This window comes from Perkinsus marinus, assembly GCF_000006405.1.
Source record: "Perkinsus marinus ATCC 50983 genomic scaffold scf_1104296955874, whole genome shotgun sequence".
In the NCBI taxonomy this organism is placed as follows: Eukaryota; Perkinsozoa; order Perkinsida; family Perkinsidae; genus Perkinsus; species Perkinsus marinus.
The window spans coordinates 376,090-393,135 of NW_003207677.1; the positions used below are offsets into that span (position 1 = coordinate 376,090).

Genomic DNA, 17,046 nt, shown 5'->3' on the forward strand with positions numbered 1-17,046 from the left:
GATGCCCTGGGCATCCATCTCATGATAAAAGAATATAATTTTTCATTGCCGTTTAGATGATGTAGATATACACTGTACAGCCCCAGCATCCATTCATTGAAGGTGACGTAACACCCTTCATGGTATTAAGAAACCCCATGCATCTTGTTATGTGGAGAATGGTTCTACACCTTTCAATGAGTAGTGATGTGCATGCGTGCTGCCAACACCGTTTACAAGTTTTCAGCCGACTCCTTGGTGTAACAAATGTGGCGCCAAGAATTTTCTGAATGATCACTGTACATTGCGTTAAAGTGAAAGGAGGTTCAGTGAGTGTGAATCATATATCACTCTAAGGGACGAGTACGTCGTATCGGAGTCTTTGCTAGAGTTCTCTAGGTCTGCGTGATTTCATGCTGTATCATAGCCACCAAGCAGAGTGGCTCACTAAATTGAAGGTCAAATGTCGTTACGTATGCGGGTGAGTGCCGCTGAATCTGGAGTGAATCTTCGCAATGAGTTCTTCAGAGTGCCCATACTACCACTGGACTCGGGCGCGAGGAACTCTGATGTGCCCAGTGTTGAGGAGAAGTGGAAACAGGAGGAGCCGGGTACAGGATTGGTTTTTCGCAGCCCGTTATTCCTGACAGATGGGTTGCTGTCTTTTCAAACGATGATACTCGAAATTTCAAATTTTTGATCGTCGAATTGTCGAAGTTGTAACATTTCCTCGTTTTGGACGATCACAATTTGAACACACTTCACATATGGTTGGCTCTATCAGGCTATTTGGATATTGTTGATGAGGCTTTGAAGGCGTTTCGAGTGGACATTCTGGCCCTTGGCACTTACCGTGGAACTGAAGGAGGAGGAGGAGGAGGAGGTCCTCATATGCGTGACAGTGAGACGACTTGAAGCACTTGGTGACGGCGCTGAGAGTGTCACCGTGTAGGGTTCCGAACAATGGACAACTATGACCGAGTTATGACCTACCTTATGGTGTGGATACATCGATGCCTCTGTATCACCATTGAGGCTATTCGGGATGGTGACACGCAGAGTGACGCTGCAGGTGATCCTCGTCAGTAGCATAAATTCCTGCACCAGGTGGCTGCTTATCCCTGTCAGATAATAACAGCGGCAGATGCAGCCAAAGCGGTGGTAGGATGTCCAAGGACAGACTGCTGTGGATCCTCAAGGATGCCTCTATTGATGCCGATAAGGATGGGGAGTCAATCAGTGACTGGAAACGTGAGTGGTCGGCAACTAGCAGGAAGAGACGTTCCCCATCGCAGGAACATTGTTGCTGCTGAGAGAAGAGACAGATGTTAGTTCAATATCTTCGGATGACCTCGAGGATCTAGGTGCCTACTTTCTGCATCTCCGCAACATCACCGTGGATCGGTGAGTTCGTCTTGGTCGAGTTGTTTTGCAGCCCTATTGTGTAGGTTGGTACGTAGACATCTATATGGTGGCGAGCGAGAAGGAGGCCCTTCACAGTGTTGGTTGCAATATGCGAGACTCATTAGTGTTGGTCAGAATTAATAACGGTATTGTCACTAATTGTCGGCTGTGTTCGTGTTGTGTTCGTAACATGTGGTTGACTTTGTGTTAACGCTAGAGCCTCCACAGACCGCATAGTGCCACCTCCCTCGTACTCATCGAGACAATGCCAGTTGGCTCTACTACGACGTACAAGGAGGATCCCCGATGTTTGTAATAATCGCCCTTCTCAGTGTAGTGGAAGTTGTTCGATCAGCTTGATCATTTTTCTCGGAGGGGTATCATCCATAGTGCGTGTTTAGGATGTGGTAATGGTTGGCTGCTTCGATCAGGTACAGCGCTTTGGGCCTCACTCGAACGGCATCAGAGGTTGAGATCAAACGAGCATATCGACAACAAGCGCTGGTGAGCCCTTCTTTTTCTTGTTGCTGTTGTTGTTTTTGTTTTCCTCTTGTTCTTGTTACTGTTGTTGTTATTGTTGTTGTTGTTACTGTTATTGTTCTTGTTACTGTTCTTGTTGTTGTTGTTACTGTTATTGTTGTTGTTGTTGTTATTCGTGTTGTTGTTACTGTTATTGTTCTTGTTACTGTTCTTGTTGTTGTTGTTACTGTTCTTGTTGTTGTTGTTGTTACTGTTATTGTTGTTGTTACTGTTATTGTCGTTGTTACTGTTCTTGTTGTTGTTACTGTTATTATTATTATTGTTGTTGTTGTTGTTGTTGTTGTTGTTGTTGTTGTTGTTATTCGTGTTATTGTTCTTGTCACTGTTCTTGTTGTTACTGTTGTTGTTGTTATTCGTGTTGTTGTTCATATCGTTGCTGTTACTGTTGTTCCTGTTGTTGTTACTGCTCTTGTTACTATTATTGTTAATGTTGTTACTGTTGGATTTTCCCTAGCTTACCATCTTCTTTTTGTTAGAGATGGCATCCCGACAAGAACCAGGACAATATCGATGAGGCCACTGAAAGGTTCCAGCAGATTGGAAGAGCCTATGAGATCCTAGGGGACTCGCAGAGGAGGCGAAGGTACAACATCAACGATATCTTACTTTGGTGGGCTATCTCTCGCAGGTACGACCTTGAGGGAAGTATTGATGATGATGCCGCTTTCGAGGAGCAGAACATGGATGACTTCCTAGTACAGCTCTATAATTGCTGTTCGCTCTCGTACGTGCTGTTTTAGAACCTTTTCGCAGGAGCAATGGGAGGAGGCTTCATGGGACCGGGAGTAGTGTATTCAGGTGCCGCTTGGAATGGCTTAGAATCGCTGTTGTTTCTTTAGGTCTTCTTTGGTGGTGGGGGAGGATTCTTCGGTGGTCCACAATTCTATACAGTGGATTCCGATGATGATGACGACGATTATGATGAGGAAGACTTTTTCGATGTATGTCCTTTTCTGTTGGTGTACGTCTCACACGTGCCCGTAGGGAGTGTGGGGCACACCTCCACTGATGTCTTCAATACTCGCCTTCCATTCTCGCATGTATGTTTATTAGGAGCTCCTCGGTGGTGGTCGTAGTAGCCGCACTCGGCATAGAAGGGATGTTACTGAGGACTTCATAGCGGCTATGATGTTCGATCGGATATTCACAGTAGCAACACTGAATGGATGATACGGCTTTCCAAGTTCGGCTCTTGTCAGCGTGGGTGGCATCGTAGTGGCGATGATGAGGACTGGGAGACTGTCGAAGAAGACGATGATGATGACGACGACGATGACGACTCCCTATTAGAAGCTCTCTTTTTGGACCGCTTTGCGCATCCTGTGATGAACCAGCCGACTCGAGGTAGAGAGAAGTTCGCTTGTTATTATGTTGTTATTGTTCTATCGTGTAGGTGGACCTATGAGATTCAAATGTGGAGTATGTCGCTCTTGCTTGGCGGGTAAGCTAGGGCCTCACCGGGCAGCAGTGTGCTTGTGGTGAATCTTTATGATGATACTTTCTGCTGTGGGGACTTACTCTGGGAAGCTATACAGTCTTTAGTATAAGACTCGTATAGTCTTCGTTGACGTTGTGTATACATATGATCTGTGTGTTCTTCAGGTACTGGTTCAGGAGGGAAGACGTATAACGAGAACGGCATACATCGACATATTACAGAGGACCATCAAAACTGGCTACTGCGATTCAGAGAGATTATTGAAGAAGAAGCCGCCGATATTTTCGACTTGGTGATTGGTCGTTTCAACCACTGGTGATTTGCTCGCTTTAGGATGACGACGCTCTCGAGGAGGCACTGGACGCTGTACAAAAGGAAATGGGGAAGTCCAAGGCGACTTCGTCATCATCATCATCACCGAGACGGAGCAAGTCTGAGAAGAATACGAGTAGTGGCTCTTCGAAAGAGGAGGCGCCACCACCACCGCCATCGACTGCTGCTACAACTACGGGAGAGAGTAAGAACGCTAGACGCCGACACAAACAGCAGCAGCAGAAGCGCCATAAGAAGGGAAGACGATGAAGTTATTGTTATTTTCAAGCATTGATTATGGATCTTCGCAGAGTCGTGTTGTTCGAGTTGTCTCATCGGTGGGTATATACACATGAAAGAACAAAATGATATCATTAGATTTGGTTGAGACAATATAAATGCAATTCGTAAGGGTAAGAGTTATGGAAGACTCTACGAGGGATGTAAGGAGTGGTCATGCGCGTGCGTGCTTTTTTATCAGTCTTCTTGTTCGTCGCATCAGCTTTCGATAGCTGATGCTAATTCCTTGGCGGTTTGTGCGGTGAATGGCTTAGTGCAGAAATGGTCAGAATTGTGGTCCCAACGTCGGGATTTGCGATCCTTTATTCGGTCAGTGGAACAGCAGACCAACATGACGTTACTAAAGAGGAGTGACTAGGAATTGAACCGACGACCTTTCGGATAAAGGTACCGGTGTAGTTCCTTGTTAGACAACATTTCTCGTATGGTTTCGGCTGCTTTGGCGCCGCCCATCTAAGGTGGCCTGTTGAGATCCAAAAAAACAATAAGAGGACCGTCTACATCCTAGCTTTCTTGTAATTCTAACTGAGAAACAAAACTTAAAAACACCAAGTCGACGACGGCTACCACATTGTCGATGTCATCTTCCCGGCAGTTGACCCTCCGTATTCTGTCCTCGGCAAATCTATGGGAAGATAGACTCATCTTCGTCATCAGCGAGGAGCAAATCTATGGCCTCAACTCCATTGAAGGTCCGTACAGGGGCCTATTTCACAAGAAACGGTCCTTAAGGTGCACCTTGCATTTAACAGCAAGAGGCGAGGAGCTTCACTTTAGTTGCACCTCGTGCTCTTGAAGTTTGGGTGCACCTCGTGGACCTCAATCAGGAGCACGAGGAGCACCTAAACATACACCGATGTAGCACGAGGAGCACCTAAACATACACCGATGTAGCACGAGGAGCACCTAAACATACACCGATGTAGCACGAGGAGCACCTAAACATACACCGATGGGTATGAAAAGTCGACGCAGTGCTTCGATACAGCTCAAAAACATCCGCGGACGAGATGGCATCTCGGAGATGCGTGGTCCGGTAGGAAAGAAGCGGAGCGAAGCCCCCGAGGATGGTAAGGCGCGGATGCGATAACGTGCCGTAAAGTACCTCGGGACCTCACGTAAAGGTCTTAAGGAAAGAGCCAAAAAGACCTCCTATGAAATCGTCTTACGTGAGGAGGCCTCCTTGTGCCTTGTGAGACAAGGAGCCTTACGGCGAGGAATCTTATGCCTCCCTTACCTTACAGCGTTAGCTCGTACATAACTAACTCTGATTGCCATTGAGGAAATGCAAGATTGCAAGATTTATGTAGGGCCACCCCTTCCCGCGCGTGATCGATTTCGCTATAGCTTTCCCCCTGTCTTGGTCTTCCTTTACGGAGAAGTCATCACCCACAGCGATGCCGTCTTATAATCGTTTCGTAGAGCCTGGCCGCTTCTGCACCGTTACTTACGGTCCCGATGAGGGCAAGCAGTGCACCATCGTCGATGTTGTTGACCACCGAAGAGTCGTTGTTGATGGACCCAAGAACGTCACTGGTAATACCATAGATAAGTCGATCAACATCATCATAGAGACGATCTCAGGTGTGGCTCGTCAGCAGATCCCTATTCGTTGGTTGGCCCTGTCGGATTTCGTCGTCCCCAACACTTTCCGTGGTGCTCATGGCCCTACTGTGGCTAAGGGCCTCAAGGAGGGCGATGTGCTTGCTAAGTTCAACGCTACTAGATTCGCCCGTAGGCGTGTTGCTCGCAAGAACAAGCTCGCGTAAGTATCTTGAGCATCACTTTGAAAGATTCAAAATAGGTCCGAATTATGGCATTTGATTTTGTTGTGATTTCTCAGTCTCACCGACTTCGAGCGTTTCAAGGTTATGGTTGCCAAGAAGCGCATCGGTCAGGCCATGCGCGCCTCCATCAACAAAGTCCGCAAGCAGCACTAATCAGTGGTGTCTATGACGCTGATGCTCACAATCACTACTGTTGATCACAACAGTGGATTATGATGATGACGACTGACGCTGTATGAAGATGATGATGATGACCAGGCTGGAAATAACAATGCGAGTTGTGTTCTATGTGACGGGAGGGAATCTTAGGTCGAATCTAGAAAGATACAAAATAGGTCCGGATAAGAGCCAGGTGCTGGTATTTATCACACTTAAATCTGTGTTTGACCAGCTAATAAGCGCCGATAAAACTACATGAGGAAACTGCGCTTGTGATTCTGGAGTCATGTTTCATTCGGATTAGCTCGTCCTGGGTTCTCCCTCATGATTTCATTTTTAGTATTAATAATGGCATCTCCGGGGGCATCCACTGTGGAATCCATCGATGTTGATGCTATCATTGAGAAGCTCCTTGAGGTAGTAGTAGTAGTACTAGTAGTACTAGCAGTACTAGTAGTACTAGCAGTAGTAGTATTAGTAGTAGTAGTGGTCGTCATAGTACTATGTTACGGACTTATCATGAACAGGTTCGTGGATGTCGGCCTGGTAAAGGAGTCCAATTATCGGACGGTGAGATACGGGCACTGTGTAACAAATCAAGACAGATCTTCCTCGAACAACCTAACCTATTAGAACTAGAAGCACCCATTAAGATATGTGGTATGTGTCACCATCACCGTGTCACCACTGTATCATCTGCCCAGGTGATGTGCATGGTCAATACTACGACCTTTTGCGGCTCTTCGAATACGGAGGCTTCCCACCCGAAGCGAACTACCTTTTCCTTGGTACTTGTCATATCTCCTTTCCCCTCCCTAGTAACTTTGGTCTTGTCTCAGGAGACTATGTTGATCGTGGAAAACAGTCCTTGGAAACTATCTGTCTGTTGTTGGCATATAAAATAAAGTATCCTGAGAACTTCTTCCTACTCAGAGGCAATCATGAGTGTGCTAGCATCAACAGGATATATGGTTTTTACGATGAATGTAGGACCAATTCAGGGAGGAGTGGTATTCGACAGTATTGTTCTTGTTATTGTGTTTACGACAGACGCCAAGATGGCTCAGTCTGGTGACCCTCCCTCGTGAGCCATAGGGCGTCAAGGGCACTTCTCTTATATCTAGACAAATAATTCAGAGCGTATAAGCCCTTTCGAAAACAGTATTGCAAAGAACCGCTATAGTCACATGAACACGCCCGAGAATATAATGCCTCTGTGATATACGCTGCTAGACGGCTCAATGTCATAACTACTATTCGGGTTAAGCTCCTTGGATGTTTCCCGCCCAAAATTTGAAAATCAACTGATTTGATGTTGAGAGTTTTTGGTCAGAGTTCGGACGTGTTTTGTATCAATGGCGACTTATGTTAGGATATTCGAGCCTTGGTGATTCGTATGCAGTTGCTGATGATGATAATGATCGGTCTTGTCTCATCTTAGGCAAGCGCAGATACAACATCAAGTTGTGGAAGATTTTCACGGATTGCTTTAACTGCCTACCGGTGGCCGCAATAGTCGATGAGAAAATACTCTGCATGCACGGTAGTAACTTTCGAACGACGACATATATGACCTATTTCTCACAACGCTCCCTCTGGGCTGGTCTTGCATCTTACAGAGTTGTCACTAAATTTCTGGAATTTCATTCGATCAGTTTGTCATTGATGGATTCGAATTCGGCGTGGAAAATCCCACTTGTCGTTATCATCAGGGGGTCTGTCTCCCGAGCTCAACTCCATGGACCAGATTAAACGGATATTACGTCCAACAGATGTTCCCGATACTGGTAGCGCCCGTAGTGACATTCATAAGCCTAGTAGCAGCTCTCAGGCTTACTATGTGATCTACTCTGGTCTGATCCTGAACAAGACATCAGCGGTTGGGGAGAAAATGATCGGTAGTATATCAGACCAGCAGCACAATCAGTGATTATTGGAGTCCCTGTCAGAGGAGTCTCGTTTACATTCGGCGCGGACATCGTTCAGGCTTGTCTCAGAAAGCACGATTTGGATCTAATATGTCGAGCACATCAGGTTAGTCGTATTAAGGGGAAGGGGTAAAGTTGTGGTATAGGTTGTTGAAGACGGATATGAGTTCTTCGCGAAAAGGCAGTTGGTGACGCTGTTTTCTGCTCCTAATTATTGCGGTGAATTCGATAATGCCGGCGCGATGATGAGTGTAGATGAGACTCTCATGTGCAGTTTCCAGGTAGTAATAAGACAAGTTACAGTAGTTGATATTGCATGTGATACCATGATGAATTTCCGTAATGATTCGGGCAGTTGTGGTATTCGTAACTGGTGTATCATCGGTACTCGTTATGGCAGGTGCTTAAACCGGTGGAAAAAAAGAAAAAGTAGGAGGAAGTAGGGTATGCTATACGTGGGAGACAATCTCATCGGAATTGCTAAGCTGCGATAATGATGATGTCGTTCTGGCTGCCATTTCCATATGCAGCCCAGGAAGTCCCCAGTTGTTGCCAAAATCGTTGCTATGGGTTTTGGTGGTTTACCTCGCTACTATTGTTTCTCCCCTTCCCTCTCCTACTCTCTAGTAATAATCTGTACCTTTTATTATCATATCGTCATCATCATCATCATTATCGTCGTGGAGTATGTTGACCTTAGCCTTTGATTATGTTATCGATCGTCTGGTCGCCGTGTTGTTGTTCTGATAGTATCAGCATCATCATTCTATCTTCGTCACATGCTGTGAAGTGTGGGGCATGAATAAGCAATCTCAAGTAACGCTGCTAATTTCGTGGCGTGCGACGGAGTGTAGAGCTCATGGATGCAGACTGCATTACCTATCTCTTGTTTTATACTTGTATGAACGATAGCTTCGGCTCGTCCCTGATGATGGAGCCATCGTCGTCGATCAGCATAGTGATAGCTGTAGTCAATGGCAGCGTTCGGTATCATCATCATAATCATCTACGGCTGTCACATTCTCGCACGATAGTTGGTGGTGATATTAGTAATGACGATAACAGCAACAGCAGTACCATCGTTCTCCATTATACTGGATTGTCGCTGGTCTTGAGTTCAACAGGAGAGTCACTCGACGGGTTCATAAATACGATAATGTCTGAGGTCTTGGAGGATGGAGGGAGTGCGGATCGAACCTCTGCGGGAGAGTGCGCAAATTCCATCGTCAGCGGTGGTGAACCAAACGACCAAACAGATTCGGCAAGATCTGAGAACTCGAGTATCGCGGAACCAGTAGCCTTGGGGGTAGGCGTAGAGGAAAATAACCACTCCTTTAACTCGACGTACAGGTCAGGTTTCCCACACTGCCAGAACTCGGCTACGACTATGTTTTGGAAGATTCCAATGGCATCTCTGACAAAGTAACGTCACGTCATCACTCATAGGGAACAATTGAGATCCCATACGCCCACTCAACATGTTATGCGAAGTTTCTTTGTAGGAAATTAGCGAACTCGCACGCGAATTCCGAGTAGTGAATGTGATCGGGGACGGTCTTGTGACGTCAGAAGAGGCCCGGATAGCCTCCAGCCGGTGAGCTGTGTTTTTCAGCAATCGATGGAGTGTGTTGAGATCAGGGCCGGATTCTGGAGTACCGATGACGAGTTCGCTGACGTATGAAAACCGATTTTTCACGTCCGTCGCGATGACGACTCAGCCCTCAGGCACTCGGCGAGACAGATCCCTTGGGAGAAGGACTTCTCAGTTTTCAGGATTTTGTCAGGTCAATTCGTTATGCTATGATACTCCTGGAAAGGTCGCTGATTCCAGGCTTGTATCTCTATTAAGGCGAAGTGCCATAACAGAGCTGGAAGTCGTTGAGGCATTTAGAAGCTTCGACCGAGATGGTCGGGGTAAGCTAGATGCGGCAGATCTCGTCAACGCTATGACCTCTATGGGGAACGCGCTGCTAGAAGACGAGGCCTATCAGATGATTCATCAGGCTGATCCAACAGCCAGCGGTGAGCCGCTCATTTTTGATATTTTGTAATTGGGACGATCACTTTAGGAGTTGTTGATTATCACTCATTCGCCAAAGCGGTGTTCCGCATGTTATGAAGAGGGTTCTGTACACTTCTTTTGTCGGGTTCGAAGTCAATACATCAACACAAATTTTGATTAATCAACCGACCATAAAACCTCCCAGCGTATTCGGCAATGCCGGAGTGTGTACCAAGATTTTGCACACTACTTTCCCCAACTGAGACCAGATGCTCGATGCTCCCTCGGCCTAAAGGAATGGAAGAGCTGCTACCCGACTCTGTGATGACAGTGGAGGTGTGTGGCCTCTCTTACAATTGCTGTCGCTCACCCGACTGACAATACCCAAATACGTTCTGCTGAACAGTCTACTTGCTTAATAAGTTCAGTCTCCCGGCTCGGGGCTCGGATCTGCTGATGGTTTAGTTATTGAACCCAAAGTAACTTGTATTCGTAATGGGGATTCAATGTCCCCAAAATGAGTGGTAGAGACATCTGGTAGAGTTTTGAATTCAAGTTACTTTAGGATCATCCGAGCGTCGACTAACGACCAAACTTTCCCTCGCGTTGTTTTCGGTCACGACTGGCATCAGTAGCGAGGATAGGGCGGTATATGACTTTGTTCAAGGCGTTAAGGGTTGTTTCGTGTCCGTTATTTTCTGTTCCCTTACCTGACGGAGCTTATGTGCTCATCGTGAAGCTCAGTGTTTGACTTCCAACTATACTAGACAACTCGAGACATGATTGTAGAAGATGAACTATTAGTTCTACTGAGGAGATCTTATGAGTGTTCTGCGATGTGATGATACATATGACTATGGTCTGTAGACAGATAATTTATAAATCAGATTCCAGAAATGTGATCATTTCTTAGAGGAGAAAATAAAAAGGAGATCAAAAAAGTTTTTACTCGTGCTCGTGTCTCCCAGTCGGGTGAATGCCTTGCCAAGAACAAGACTAGCTACGTGTAGAGTAGTTGATAGCAGAATGATGACACCACTTATCCCTCACTATTAATGAGATGATAACATAGGTTAAGATAGGTTCTCCAAATCCGCAAATGCTCAGCTAATATGAAAAATTAGCATCACAAAAACTCAGCCGACTTCCTATGGACAGTGACCGAGGTCGACGAAGTAGAGAGTGTACGTTGCCGCATACTGGCAGGTGTAGTCAGACCACCCACTGTAGGTTCATCAATACGTGGCGTTGGGTCGAGCAACACAGGCCTGACATCACACACATAAACGGTTGTCAACTCGCAAACTCCGTCCCACCCGAGATCCCCAGATGTCTGCCGGCCCGTATCGAAATCTACCGCGCCTAGGTCAGTAGTGTACGCACGGCGACGAGTCGTATGCTGTCTATGATCTGCCACGGAAGGTGCGAGGACAAGCTCTCAGTCGATGGACTCACTATGCTGCTTGTGGTAGCGGACAGCGCGGCCATCACGCATACGAGCTGGAAGCTGTTGAGGGGGGTCGAGAAGACCCTCATCTGCTGTGATCGAATCCAAGCGCTTCGGTCTCCTAAGGGCACAGATGGGGCCTATTGCGAGTGTGAAATCATCATGTACATCATTTATACCAATAGTTTATCAAAGGATACCATAGAACATATCTCATATGAATATCTCTATTTCGCATTATAGAATTCGTGATACAAGGGCTATCATATTCGTCGATACGTGTGAGAAACTGACCTGATGGCTCGGGCGTAGTACTGAGGGCGAAGTCCTGTATTGAGAATTCTATCAGAGGGAGTCCAATGCTGAGGTGGTGGACGGGACAGCACGGTGGCATTCGTGTATTGATAATCACCGACACCATCACAAGGTCGAACCGGAGTTCCCGTGCTCGTCTCTGGAGTTAGTGCGGCAAAATTGTTATAAAAATATTCATCACAAGTTTGACGATTCACACAGCTCAGGTTGAGCGAGATCTCTTGGTCTTGTTGTTGGCGATGGTGATGGTGATGCAAAGAGACTCTGCTGCCATCGTCGTTGACGACGATAGGACGGTAACTCTCTGGCATGTCGATAACAGGTGAGTTATGATAGTGTGCAACATTGGCTTCAAATCCTGAGCAGGTCATTCACACACACAGATGTAGAGAGTATCCACCACCTTGGACCCGAGCCCAACAGACTTTCAGCCGCTTCACGCACCATGCTTCACCCAAATGCGACAGGGACACATCTGATGACAGGGAACGAGTACATCGTACATATGCCATCAGTAGTGCTATGTCACCGTTGAACTTATTGTAAAATTCGTCGACATACTCAGGTCTACGCAGATTGATAAATGCGTATCCGAGATTGTTCCCCGACGAAAAATCCAAAGGGGCGTAGAAAAAATCTATTTTGGACCTGATGCCAAACACAATTCGTCATGATGAATCGATGAGCCGTACTGAAATCCCATAGACAGTAGGGCATCTAAAACTCTCATCTGGCCCATAGAATAGGGAATATTCCGCAGCATCACAGTGGACCGAGTATCTACCACGTAGCAGCATCATAGCAACAACTACTCAATCCTGTACAGAGGTTATCTCGCCCTGTAGACGAAACTCATTGGCAAGATGAAAGCAGACAATTTAGAAGGTTAAAACTGATGATTCCTCGTGAGCTAATGTGCATCGATGCGCCGTGTTGTCGTAGTAGGCGCTGGAATTCAATCTCACACACAGAGTTCAATCGTGTGTTCTCATACCTGTTGATGACGGCGGGCCATTACTATTCCCTATAAGACTGCTGGAGTTAACTCGATCGTTATTATTGGCTCGAGAACCGGTCACAAGACCACGTGACGAACGGCGACTCCGGTAGTTGTAGTCGAGGCCATTAACGCGACCAGTACGGGTAGGCGAATAGGACAAAGTTTGATTCATAGTCTTGCTCATCTTCACACCAGAGGGTGTCAAGGAAGCCCCTAAAGTCAAACAGGTTCTCTCTCAAACTAACATGCAAGGAAATCTAGGAAATGCAACCATTCTCACCAGCTGACGGTCTGCGGTCCGACATTGTTGAATCCTCGCCGCACACAGGTGAACTATACTGAGGACTACCACAAGTCATTTCGCATACGGGGTTTCCATCGAAACAACCTGAACCAGATCCTCAACAGAGACTACGATGACGTAGTCACTCACCGTCAATGGCGCATTCAGGGCTAGAGTCGTTGACAAGTTCACAGACTCCACCCTTTAGAGCTGCAGGACAACTCCTCTCTCTGCGATAGGCCGAATTGTACTGTGTTGGCCAGCTTCGTGTATGCTCGAATGCACAGACAGGATTAGAGGCATGATGGATGAGTTCTAGAGGACTCTCCTCGTCCGAGTCAGCGCCAATTACTCCTTCAACAGGGTCCAAGAGCCGCAGTGATATGAAGGTATTCTTCAATTCAAGAGTGCCGACACCTTTACGCCGGGTCCACGAGTTCGGACTGACAACAAAGTCAGGTTGTTGGTCATTGAGACCACCATCGGTTTTGTCACAAGCAGTGACGACCATGTCCTTGACACAGGGCTGGTCCACAAGGCTATCGCTAGAGGGGTACATTAGGCGTATGAGAGGGAGATGTTCTTGACGACACTTAATTGGCTGAGGTTAGTTGAGACTAGAGAGTAATGTAAGCCGATACAATACTCGGTCGACGAAGAATACGATACTGACAATAAGGAGGCAAAAGCACCTGAAATCGTTATAAATACCAATGGCGACAACACAAGTGAAAATAGTGACAACTATGGAAAAACATCGACAATAACATGGGTGTCCTAAAAAAACAACCAACGACATCCTATAGCACTATGCTAGACTCCTTAAGACTGCCAGGATGATCAACGTGATCCCACGCGGAAGCAATTTCTTGGAGTTTCGAGGCCAGCAGTTGGCTCCACTTAGGAGTGCTACAAGAGAGTGAGTGAACATGTCGTGCACGTTGATGAAGGCATTTGTCACTGATATGAACCCAGACTGATTAGCTGTGGATTTTGATGAAAGAGCACGAAAAGCAATAGCCATAACCAGGCCACACAGGGCTACGGCTCTGATACTGTAGTGCTCTGCCGCAACCGATCTTCACCAAGCAATAGAGAGGTAGTACCAGGCCGACCTGGCTCGGGTCAATGCCAGCTGGGAATGCACTGTGCATGGTCTGGATGAGATTTATTGCAATAGACCGTCCAGAGCGAGGTTCCCAGCTGCTGAGGGTACTTCTGGAGACGTGCTCTGGTGCCACATAGGATGACCAGAACCAGCTGGGGGACCGGCAGTGTTAGACATGATAAACAGGGACCGAGGTCGAGTGGTAGAACAGTTGGAGATATTTTCCAGCAAGGATGACGTGTTGTCTTGAAGGGTCCACACATATGTTGTGCATGTAGCTGCAGAGTATGCAACAAAAAACGCTATGGATCAACGGCACTTGAAATTCAAGATAAAAATGGTGGGGAAAACGGGTATCGAAAAAGATGCCAAAAACTGGAAATTGTGTCTTGAATAAGGAAAAAAAACTCGAAATAATATTGAAAATTATGGACTATTTTTGGGGTTGCATTCACTTTGCTCAGAATTGATGCTTCCTTCGCGATCGAGAATAGACCGAGCATCGTTGCAAGTAACTTGAGGCGACTTCCTTGGCCACCAGTTGAGCCGACCAATAACCCTTAGCAGTGCCGGTGTCACTATAGTGCGCATTATACACGTGTCAAACAAGACCGCCGTGACCAGCAGGACTCCCGCTTGGTTAATTAGTGGCATCGATGCGAAGAGAAGACCGCAGAAAGCAATGGTCATGATGACTCCAGCCATTGTGATAACAGGTCCAGTCTTCCAAACACCAACGTGTACCGCAGCCTGATCTGACAGACCATTATCGTGCTCCTCGACAACTCTACCCAGAAGGAATATCTCATAGTCTAGGGCCAGGCCGAGTATGACTGAGAACCCCAGTGTTGCTACAGTGTACGATATGTCAGTACTGACGGCTGGAGATATGGCTTCAATATTGAGAAACCTAAACCACCCCATCTGTTGGCAACCAACCAGCATACCAAATGCCACTATAAGAGTGAGAGCGATAGTTACGATGCTCCTTAGTGGTATCATTACAGAGCGATACGTTACTCCTATAAGAAGTAAACATGTAGCCGCGGATGCGCCCGTGAACTGAGGAATGCTCTCGACCACAGCCGCGTTGAGATCGGCGACTGTGACACTAAGGCCTGCGATCCAAACCTTGACCACGTGACCATGCTTCTCGTTCTCTTTAGCCACCAAGTCGCGCAGTTGACCCAGAAAATGGGATGCCTCAGCAGAGCTCGGACGTTGTTCTGATATGAGAGTAGATAAGAGAGCTGTCCGCTGTGCATTAGCGCTCTTATTAAACGCTAGCTGCAGTGCTTGACATGTCGGCAGTGAACATGACGGCTTCAGTAACTCTTTCACCATTGGTAAGCTCAGACTTATAGGATCCTCTCCCGTTATTTTCGAATATAGAGGTCCTATTAGGGCACCATGCTTCTGCCTAGCCAACAGCTGTGTAGCGATGCTTTCACAGATCTCCCTTGAAACGGACCAGTACGGTTCTGACAATACTGTCGCCGCTGAAGTCGATTCAAAAGCCAACATATAAGGAGCAGTAATCCCTTCGGGGAAGCTTCGTGCAATAGCGTTGCCTACACGCTCCAAGCTCGACCCTCGAGGATCGAACTGCTTAACATCACCAGTCAGCCGCAGATGCGAGCTGGACCAACCAAAGAGAGCCGCTAACATCAAGACTCCGATGAGGGAAGGGATGAATGCCCATCTATTGGTTACCAACCGACCCCAGCGGAACCACAAAGGAGGGTCGAAGTGAAAGCATTTTCCAACTCTGCTACCACTGCGTTTATCGCAACAGTGGGACGGACAGTTGGTAAAATTGGTGAAAAAATTAGGAAATGTTATAATAAGTGTTGGGATAATCATAAGGTTCAATGAGAGCGAACATAGGACCGACACCATGAAAACTAACGCCAACGCTCTGAAAATCGGCACCAGCAGAATCCACACGAAACAAGAAAATAGTATACCTCCTGAGCTGACTATAATCATACCGCTGAAGTACAGCATATCGATACAGGCCTCTCGTACGCCCTTCTTCCTAATTATGATTTCCTCGCGGAACCGAGTGAGAAGAATAAGCGAATAATCAATGGACAAAGCCAATACGATAGCAGCCATCATTATGGGCGACGCCGAGTCGGTCTTCATGAGCAGACTGATGAAGTATACGCATGTAGCGCAGACTGATAAGCTCAATATAAGTGTACACAATGGTAATAGTAGTAATCTCCATGACTTGAATGCAATCGCCAATGCAGCGAATGCGAGGGGGATTACAAAGACGTGTATTATCAACAAATCGTGCTCGAGAAGAGCGGGGGCTTCTTTGATGAAGGCCCTAGGTCCACTGAAGTGGGCCACGAGATCAACTGCCCCGAAGCGTTGACCGAGCATATGGAGAACATCTTGTTCTTGGCGATAAACAGAATCAATTGTCCAAGTGACGGGGAATAGGACTGTTATGATGGAGGATCGATTAGATTCCGACATGAAAAATGCCGATACTCCGGGTAGAACCTGGGCGGAAAGATAACTCTCAATCTCGACCTCAGGCGAGTTCTTCCAATATTCTTCTACCACGCCTACGACTTCCTTTATTAAACCGTTAGTGAAGAAGTCGCCTCCAGTGTGAGCCGGCAACTCAACGAGGAGCACTTCAGGAGCAAACTCCTGTTCTTCGCCATAGAGTCGTACCAGCGCCCGGCCTGCCAAGGCACTCCCAGAATTCGGCGGTGCTGGCAGATTATTATCTATCTTGTCGTAGATATGTGTCGCACCATAAATGCATACCCCTAGGAGGACCACCCAAAACGACAACAATACATACCGGAACTTTCGCAAAAGGTCGAGGTACATCCCAACACACTCCCTTGCACTCGGCAGAGACAACAAGTGTGGCGAACAATGCATGGGGAATGCTATAAAGACTCAACTAAAGTGACCATCCCCTTGTCAATGCAGTAATACAGCATTCACTAACTTTTAGCCCAGCTCCCACAGCTCCACTACGACCCGCTGAAAATATGAAACTCCACTAAGATGGG

At 46.8% G+C, this 17,046-nt stretch overlaps 7 protein-coding genes across 7 annotated transcripts in view; 4 read left to right on the forward strand and 3 right to left on the reverse strand.

The window, feature by feature from the left end:
- Nucleotides 1-442: 442 nt before the first annotated feature.
- On the forward strand, nucleotides 443-4,492 carry Pmar_PMAR020493 (hypothetical protein; the record flags this gene model as incomplete). The annotated part of the gene is made up of 15 exons (XM_002775466.1): nucleotides 443-590; nucleotides 764-880; nucleotides 932-1,051; nucleotides 1,108-1,230; nucleotides 1,275-1,383; nucleotides 1,815-1,887; nucleotides 2,400-2,618; nucleotides 2,664-2,708; nucleotides 2,763-2,864; nucleotides 2,977-3,072; nucleotides 3,123-3,267; nucleotides 3,317-3,364; nucleotides 3,526-3,653; nucleotides 3,695-3,762; nucleotides 4,384-4,492. 15 exons carry the CDS (start codon nucleotides 443-445, stop codon nucleotides 4,490-4,492), a joined length of 1,650 nt encoding a protein of 549 aa, XP_002775512.1.
- An 878-nt stretch (nucleotides 4,493-5,370) lies between these two features.
- Pmar_PMAR020494 (ribosomal protein L14, putative) lies at nucleotides 5,371-5,913 on the forward strand (the record flags this gene model as incomplete). Its single annotated transcript, XM_002775467.1, has 3 exons — nucleotides 5,371-5,509; nucleotides 5,558-5,738; nucleotides 5,817-5,913. 3 exons carry the CDS (start codon nucleotides 5,371-5,373, stop codon nucleotides 5,911-5,913), a joined length of 417 nt encoding a protein of 138 aa, XP_002775513.1.
- A 354-nt stretch (nucleotides 5,914-6,267) lies between these two features.
- Nucleotides 6,268-8,280, forward strand: Pmar_PMAR020495 (protein phosphatase type 1, putative; the record flags this gene model as incomplete). The annotated part of the gene is made up of 10 exons (XM_002775468.1): nucleotides 6,268-6,336; nucleotides 6,447-6,579; nucleotides 6,624-6,707; nucleotides 6,759-6,905; nucleotides 7,361-7,462; nucleotides 7,632-7,706; nucleotides 7,751-7,817; nucleotides 7,869-7,953; nucleotides 7,994-8,128; nucleotides 8,248-8,280. The coding sequence occupies 10 exons, from the start codon at nucleotides 6,268-6,270 to the stop codon at nucleotides 8,278-8,280; spliced, it is 930 nt and encodes a 309-aa protein (XP_002775514.1).
- Nucleotides 8,281-9,485: 1,205 nt separating this feature from the next.
- On the forward strand, nucleotides 9,486-9,869 carry Pmar_PMAR020496 (calmodulin, putative; the record flags this gene model as incomplete). The annotated part of the gene is made up of 2 exons (XM_002775469.1): nucleotides 9,486-9,522; nucleotides 9,632-9,869. Coding segments are annotated over 2 exons (275 nt in total), but the record flags the coding sequence as incomplete, so codon positions are not given.
- A 1,106-nt stretch (nucleotides 9,870-10,975) lies between these two features.
- On the reverse strand, nucleotides 10,976-11,344 carry Pmar_PMAR020497 (hypothetical protein; the record flags this gene model as incomplete). The annotated part of the gene is made up of 3 exons (XM_002775470.1): nucleotides 10,976-11,117; nucleotides 11,166-11,259; nucleotides 11,305-11,344. The coding sequence occupies 3 exons, from the start codon at nucleotides 11,342-11,344 to the stop codon at nucleotides 10,976-10,978; spliced, it is 276 nt and encodes a 91-aa protein (XP_002775516.1).
- Nucleotides 11,345-11,813: 469 nt separating this feature from the next.
- On the reverse strand, nucleotides 11,814-13,588 carry Pmar_PMAR020498 (hypothetical protein; the record flags this gene model as incomplete). Its single annotated transcript, XM_002775471.1, has 7 exons — nucleotides 13,045-13,588; nucleotides 12,892-12,999; nucleotides 12,606-12,824; nucleotides 12,304-12,391; nucleotides 12,141-12,259; nucleotides 12,037-12,086; nucleotides 11,814-11,969 (listed from the first exon to the last, which is right to left on the reverse strand). Exons 1-7 carry the CDS (start codon nucleotides 13,451-13,453, stop codon nucleotides 11,814-11,816), a joined length of 1,149 nt encoding a protein of 382 aa, XP_002775517.1. The 5' UTR covers nucleotides 13,454-13,588.
- Nucleotides 13,589-14,428: 840 nt separating this feature from the next.
- Pmar_PMAR020499 (hypothetical protein) overlaps nucleotides 14,429-17,046 on the reverse strand; it is a gene marked incomplete at both ends in the record, with an annotated part of 6,112 nt that continues 3,494 nt past the window's right edge. Inside the window, 3 exons of the mRNA XM_002775472.1 lie at nucleotides 14,429-14,912; nucleotides 16,239-16,794; nucleotides 16,970-17,017. Of these exons, the coding sequence (XP_002775518.1) occupies nucleotides 14,429-14,912; nucleotides 16,239-16,794; nucleotides 16,970-17,017 (1,088 nt within the window). The remainder of the gene's footprint in view (nucleotides 14,913-16,238; nucleotides 16,795-16,969; nucleotides 17,018-17,046) is intronic.